Source organism: Zea mays, chromosome 2 (genome assembly GCF_902167145.1).
Source record: "Zea mays cultivar B73 chromosome 2, Zm-B73-REFERENCE-NAM-5.0, whole genome shotgun sequence".
Classification (NCBI taxonomy): Eukaryota; Viridiplantae; Streptophyta; class Magnoliopsida; order Poales; family Poaceae; genus Zea; species Zea mays.
In genome coordinates this window covers 217742057-217748843 of record NC_050097.1, presented here as the reverse complement: position 1 = coordinate 217748843, position 6787 = coordinate 217742057, and the positions used below count along the sequence as shown (strand labels likewise).

Sequence of the window (6787 nt, the reverse complement as noted above, 5' to 3'; positions counted from 1 at the left end):
AAACAAAGATAAGAAAAAAAAAATTAAAGTCACGGGAAAAACCTCTTTTGACAAGCAACACTTATCAAATTAGTTCTTAGCCTTCCACATGAAAATCAAATGAGGACTTATTTTTATAGAGAGTATAGTGTACATTCGGTCTGCCCGGCCCGACCCAAGCCTAAAAATGGCCGGTCCATTTAAATTTTGGTCCAGGGTCGGGCCAGGCCGGGCCGGTCCATGGGTCTAGCCCTCGGTCCACGGTCTGACACGTAATTGCTTAAACATGGCAGACTCATTTAGGACGGCCCAGAATTATAAAAACTTGAAATTCATTTTTTTTGCCGAAATTCATATCAAGGCCCTAAATTCAAAACAAATTTAATAAAATAAATAAAAGATAAGACAAATAAAATTGACCAAAAACAAGCTTAATATTTGTATTAAGTTACCAAAGCTATGCAACGACTACCCAATTGTCCATCCCCTTAACCGGGCGCTTGATTGGAAGGGTCTATGCTAACCTCGGTTGGAGTCTCCGGTACACAATACTATATATAAATGATTAAGGGGTCGAAGGAAAAAGCTAACGATATGACTCATCAGCTAGGTGTCAGAGTGACGGAAAGATACACCCCTAATGGCGGCCTAGGATCTTGTCGACCGAGCCATCTCTGCAGGACGACGACGGCGGGAATGGAGACTACAAGGTTATATGTCATCCTAATCACTTCTGTTTATGTGTTCACAGTGAGCACATGCATAGATTCACTGCTATTCATTCAAGTAACTTCGTATTGACTAGGTTCGACTTAGTAGAGATCCTTAGAACTAACAGTCATCTGCAGTGTAAGATATTGTTTATTTTCTATGAGCACATATATTATCTAAATGTGTACTGGCATCTAATAAAGCATGTCATTCAAAAGGTACCACTCAGTTTTTTTCCTGTAAAGCTACCAAATGTCCCCATTCGACGAATTCTTATTTCTATAATCATTTCCAGCACAATGATGCCATCTGCAACGTAACCCACCATTCGATGAATTCTAATTTCTAATCATTTGCAGCACATAATGTCATGTTATTACCAATATAAACTTGTACTCTGAGACCGTCATGATTCATGAACTTGACTGCTTGTTGGACACAAAAGTTTACACCAAAATTCCCTGGGTTGGAAGGAAAATGAACAAACCGCCCGTGCGAATTGTCCTAGGAAGACTATCAAATTGCCAACGTACTCTCACAAACGGAGGCAAAAATGGACACGCAGAGCGTGAGCGTGAGCTTCGCCTTGGCGATCGCACTCGCAAAAACCGCCCGTGCGAGTTGTCCTCACGCAGATGCTGCATCATGCCAAGGGAGAAACAGCTGGACGAGAATCACAATCTCAGGGCAGAAGCAGTTTTTTCTCCCCCTTATTTTTTTTCTGCAGCTTGGGCCGAATTGCAGATCATATGAATCGAACAGAAGCCCATTGCTTCGAAACAGTTGAAAGCCCAGACCATGCAATCGCCACGACCAAATCCAGTCACAGCCCAACATCTCGTCACACACCACAGCAGAACCCTAGAGAGACCTCATCAACGGTTCCCGCTCCCGCATCCTACATCCAACGGCGTACGCATCAGACACCTGTGGCCAGGGGCCTGCCTTATAATGACCACGCCATTCCCAGCTCCTAGAGTTTCCTCCTCCACTCCCTCCCCCCCGCCTCCACTACCCCACTCCCAGGCGCCGCACAGGTACGTCGCCGGCGGCGATGACGACGCGCTTCAAGAAGAACCGCAAGAAGCGCGGCCACGTGTCCGCCGGGCACGGCCGCATCGGCAAGCACCGGAAGCATCCCGGAGGTCGCGGTAACGCCGGTGGCATGCACCACCACCGCATCCTCTTCGACAAGTACCATCCCGGCTACTTCGGTAAGGTCGGCATGCGCTACTTCCACAAGCTCCGCAACAAGTTCTACTGCCCCGCGGTCAACATCGAGCGCCTCTGGTCGATGGTGCCCGCCGAAAAGGCGGCGGAAGCCGTCGGCGACAAGGCCCCGCAGATCGACGTCACGCAGTTCGGCTACTTCAAGGTGCTCGGGAAGGGGGTGCTGCCGCCCAAGCCCATCGTCGTCAAGGCCAAGCTCATCTCCAAGGTCGCCGAGAAGAAGATCAAAGCCGCCGGCGGCGCCGTCGTGCTCACCGCCTAGTTTTCAGTCCTTATTCGCCTCTTGGTTTTGAGATCTATATCTGGACTAGCAGTGCTTTCTTGTCTCACCTATTTGTGTTAAGAAGACGTAGTTTTTAAATCCATTGCTCCTTCCTGTTTGGACAGTGCTTTCATATCAGATATTTCAGGTATATTAGAGCTAACTGCGCTATCAACTGTGCTATTCTCATCCGTTCAACTGATTTTGTGATGCATATTGCGATATCTTTCGTGTTGTGAAACTCGTATGTCTCTTTTCTTGCGCTATAAGGTTGGTAGAAACAATGTGAAATACGGGTATTGCTAGCTTGTTCTCTTTGTATTGTAGAGTGTAGACTAATAAACTCGACTCAATTCTCTGTGCTGCGCCTGCTGCTTGTCATGAACTTGGTAGCGCCTGCTACTTGTCATGAATTTGGTAGTCTTAGCCTTAGGCTTTGTAAATTTGTAGTGTGTCTTGAATAATTTCATTAGTCATATGCTCTTGCATGGAATTTCTATATTATGAAAGCAGAATGAAAACGGCATCGGTTACGCCATCCACGTCGTCTGAAATTCAGGTGGCCGTCGGATTTTTCGTGGACGCTCCCTAGCGGCTCGGCGTCTCCATGTGCCGTGAAGGTTCCAGAACCCACGGGGGGTCGTCTTCCTCCACAAGATTCTGCCAAAAGATCCTCTCGGATGCCCCCGCCCACCCATTTCGCCAGTCGCCATCGAGCTCTCGCTTCCGCCGCCCGCTGCCGTTGTATCACCCCAGTGCTGAGCCCTAGGATGTGACTGGCGGACGTCTCTATGGCCGAGCCGTAGGTGGAGGCGGCACCTCGGCACCGTGGGAGATGGAGGACGATGACACCGAGGGTGTAGGCGAGAGCACCTGTCCCCCCGCCGCCGACCGAGGAGGCTCCTCCTCGGCCGGCGGCGGCGGCGGCGACTCACACGGTTACACTGACATCGAGAAGGAGGTATTCGACCGTCTCATGGAGAAGAGAATCCCGGAGGTCGTCGCGGACCCGGTGGCCTTCCGCGAAGAGCTCCACCGCCACTTCGAGCGCCTGCCGCTGAGGTCAGCGTCGTCGGTCGACTCCCCTCACCTGCTTTGCTTCGCCCTTACAATCACTGCTATACGTGTATGTATGTGCAGCTACGCCATCGATGTGAACGTCGACAAGGCGGAGGACGTGCTGCTGCACCGGAGCATTCTCAACGAGTGCACTGACCCTGAAAATCGCCCCATCTTCCATGTGGGCTTCCTGAACGTGAGTTCCACTGCTCGATCGCGTCTCCACTGTGCTTTGGCTTCTCACTGAAAGGCCAAAAACGCGCCAGCACAGACTGGGATCGTATCTTTTTTTAGAAGAGACTGAGATTTTTGTTCTGCCTCTGTATGACCAGTGCATCCCGCCCTCGTTGGATCCACAGTATAACACTCAATCCATCTCTATAACACTCAATCCATCTCTACGAGCGAAAACGGTAATTGTGGGGGTTCTCAGGATTCCACTTTGAGGTACAGGCTATGACCCACGCACTTTGCAACACCATGGTGAAGAATTTTACCTTTGGTGCAACTTTAAATCAACCTCTTGTCATCTGTAGTTTCGATTAGCCTTTTTGAAAAAAAAGCTGTGCCTTGTATGAGTATTTTTGTGGTGTTATGTCTTGCTTGCTAAAAACATATGCTTATATATATGCTGCACAGAAAATTTGAGCCATGTGAAGGGATCGAGGACCTCAGTTTAACTGGACAAAAGGTTGTGGGTGACTATGTGGCCGGTTCTTCGAGGTCTGTGTCTACCTCAGTTGAATGGAAGCTGCATCAATGAAACCTTTGTGTATCAGGCTGCCATTCAGCCATATGACTTGATCTAAACAACCACCACTGCCATGATTTCAATCGCAAAAGCTCATGCCTTAATTTTGATTTATAAAAGCCTGAATAATATATCCACGGACCATGGCATAACTCATGCTTCTGGTTTAGATTAGAAATAATAATATCGCTTATGCCTGATTGGTGTAAATTGATGAGTGTTTCTACCATGCTTCCATTTGTTGTGAATGGCACTTTCCGCAACTGTAGGTCAATGGAAGAGTTATTGCAGCAAGCTTCTTTGACGTGAAAGGAGTACTTTTATTTGTAAAATTTGGTTGATCATGAGCATAAACTTATAAGTTAGACTTTAGAAATTCAGCATATTTCTATGAAATGATTGGCCTTGTCTTCCTCGTCTGCTTTTATATTTTACGTTTTCCCAACCAATTTTCTGTATGTGGACCTTCTTTGTGGGAAATCATTCTATTAAATTGCTTGACTTATGAGTTTTGGCTGGTTCATGGAACTTCTGAAACTGACACTCAAATATTCACAGGGGAGATGTAGAAATCCTCCATGTTCATGAAATTATTTTTTCTACCATTGACAAACCAAAGCTCCTCGCTCAGGTAAGACTTAGAACACCAATCCTTGTGTTATTTATGTGGTTTCCATTTGGACTTAAGATTAATGACATATCAAGTTCCTTAGGTTTGAATGTTTGTCCGCGCTATTGTTTGTAGCTATCTGCTTTGTTGTCTGAAGTTGGACTGAACATCCGTGAAGCTCATGTCTTCTCAACGACTGATGGCTTTTGTTTGGATGTATTTGTTGTTGATGGCTGGGATACAAAGGTGATTTACCATAGTATGATTGTGTAGTGCTAGCTTGCTTATCTATGTATACTTGGAGCATGTTCTGTAATCTGTAGGAACCATTTTTTTCCCTGAAAGAAACTACAGCAACCATTTAGGTCGCTTGAACGTTATTGTCAAAAACATAATTACCAGCTGGATAATGTCATCATTTTGTCCAATTAGCCTTTAAACCGTGCAACCTACTATCGAAAGGTAAGTGATAAATGCAGTATTTTTTACTATAAACAATTTAGAATTCATATCAGTATTTACAACTGTGTTCTATTTGCATAACAATACTAATTTACACCTAGACATAACGCGCGCAAGGCGCGCGTCAGCCACTAGTTATCTTTATATAAGATAACTCTGCAGCACTTATAGGGTGTTTGGATCTAGAAATGAGCTATTCCATCATCTTCCTACTCACCTTTTTTTTGTTTGGTATGTGGAATGAAATGATTTGATCTGTCACCAACTCATTGCTCATAGTTAGTTAGTACTAATATATGAGGAATAGAGTCATTTCACCAAATTTAAGAAATTGGCTTATGATGCACCATCTCATTTTAGATAAAGTAATTCTTCAAAACAAACACCCCTTAGTTTACCATGTTGCATTTTGATAGTTCTGCACTTTTTCCTTGTTCAGTAAATAATGAAGCCCTACTCGGCGAGACACGGTGCACTATTAGTGCTGTCAATTGGGATGTATTTTGTTTCTTTTTTTTGTAAATCGTAATTGGTGCATTGTTTTTTGTATGATTAACTGGAGTGTTAATAGTCTTTTCTGGAACTCGTTAATGCATTATGGACGATGTAGTATTAATAAACTGCAGTTTTAGAACCCATCAGTGTGCAAAATCATGGTTTAGAACCTGTTTTAGAACTCTATAAGGACTATCTTTAGCAATATTCAAAACCATAAAGTTTGTTGCCTCCAAACATGTCTTGTCACTCTAAAACCAAAGTATTTCATAAAAATATGATATTTTATTCAGAACTCCGAAAGTACTTTGCATCCAAACAGGTCTAAGCCATAAAACTGTTTGCATTAGTGCTGATTGGGTCTATATAATGCATCTTAAATATGTTGTGATTATAAATCGACAATAAACAAGGTATATTTCTCACCCCCTTCATGATTTTATTTAGAATTACGAGTTCGTGGGTGGTTAGAGGTATTTGAAGTTACGAAGGCCGTGACATGTGCACATATTGGTGTTTTTTAGCTTTGTTTCTTGGCAGCTATGTGGCATAGGGTATATTGGTATCAAGAAATTTTCTGTGATGAGCGGACAGGGAAAACGTGTTGGTTTAATAAATCCACAACAATGCATAATGCTTGTTTTTTCTTGCAATACTTGACTTGGTCCGTATTTGTTGTTTCCTCGACAGCCGTTGCTCTTGAAGGTTGAAGCCGTGTTGATGACAATGATTTTTTTTTCTTCTCATTTTCTGGGTGCCATTCCAACCTTTCTATTTCACATTTTCTGGGTGCCAGTCCAACCTTTCTATGCATGCGTGAAAAAGTGGAAAACATATATGAATTTTGTAGAATAGGTATTTGGATGAACCATGGGGAAAACAAAGGAGATGATAGAGTGAATGGTGTTTTATCTATGTTTTTTTTGTGCTGCTGTTCTCTACCTAGATAACCCATTGCCCTAGTAATCTCTCTAATCTTTGTGGAAATATGTACTTCCACTATTCCTAGTATCCATGTATTCTAATTGAACTACATCGACGAACAACAACTACCTCTAACAATCGATCCTAGCTGTGGTGGAACCTCCCAAGTAATTAGGCCTAGCTACAGTTGTCCTTGTCCAAGGGACATCAGACAACCATGTAGATGTTCCTGAATCACTTGACAAGTTCGGTATCGTACTCTTTACCTTTCCTAAAAGCGTTTTACCCGTCTTGCAGACATTAC

The 6787-nt window shown here is 43.9% G+C and overlaps 2 protein-coding genes across 5 annotated transcripts; both read left to right on the top strand.

The window, feature by feature from the left end:
• The first annotated feature begins 1666 nt into the window (after positions 1-1666).
• Positions 1667-2357, top strand: LOC100285257 (60S ribosomal protein L27a-3). The gene has a single exon (NM_001294299.2). The coding sequence runs from the start codon at positions 1745-1747 to the stop codon at positions 2180-2182; it is 438 nt and encodes a 145-aa protein (NP_001281228.2). The 5' UTR covers positions 1667-1744; the 3' UTR covers positions 2183-2357.
• Positions 2358-2602: 245 nt separating this feature from the next.
• On the top strand, positions 2603-5042 carry LOC103647838 (Protein kinase). Of its 4 annotated transcripts, XM_008672342.4 has the most exons (6): positions 2603-3244; positions 3323-3437; positions 3574-3688; positions 3881-3964; positions 4551-4623; positions 4738-5042. In XM_008672342.4, exons 1-3 carry the CDS (start codon positions 3018-3020, stop codon positions 3685-3687), a joined length of 456 nt encoding a protein of 151 aa, XP_008670564.1. In that variant the 5' UTR covers positions 2603-3017; the 3' UTR covers position 3688; positions 3881-3964; positions 4551-4623; positions 4738-5042. The 4 variants fall into 4 exon arrangements, with proteins under 4 accessions (XP_008670564.1, XP_008670565.1, XP_008670563.1 ...); XM_008672343.4 differs by lacking the exon at positions 3881-3964; XM_008672341.4 differs by having other exon boundaries at positions 3574-3964.
• Positions 5043-6787: the final 1745 nt, after the last annotated feature.

Coding starts and splice junctions, on each gene's coding strand:
- LOC100285257 (NM_001294299.2), top strand. CDS start 1,745: ATGACGACGCGCTTCAAGAAGAACCGCAAGAAGCGCGGCCACGTGTCC.
- LOC103647838 (XM_008672343.4), top strand. CDS start 3,018: ATGGAGGACGATGACACCGAGGGTGTAGGCGAGAGCACCTGTCCCCCC. Junction 3,245..3,322: donor TTCGAGCGCCTGCCGCTGAG/GTCAGCGTCGTC, acceptor ATGTATGTGCAG/CTACGCCATCGATGTGAACG. Junction 3,438..3,573: donor TCCATGTGGGCTTCCTGAAC/GTGAGTTCCACT, acceptor CTGTATGACCAG/TGCATCCCGCCCTCGTTGGA.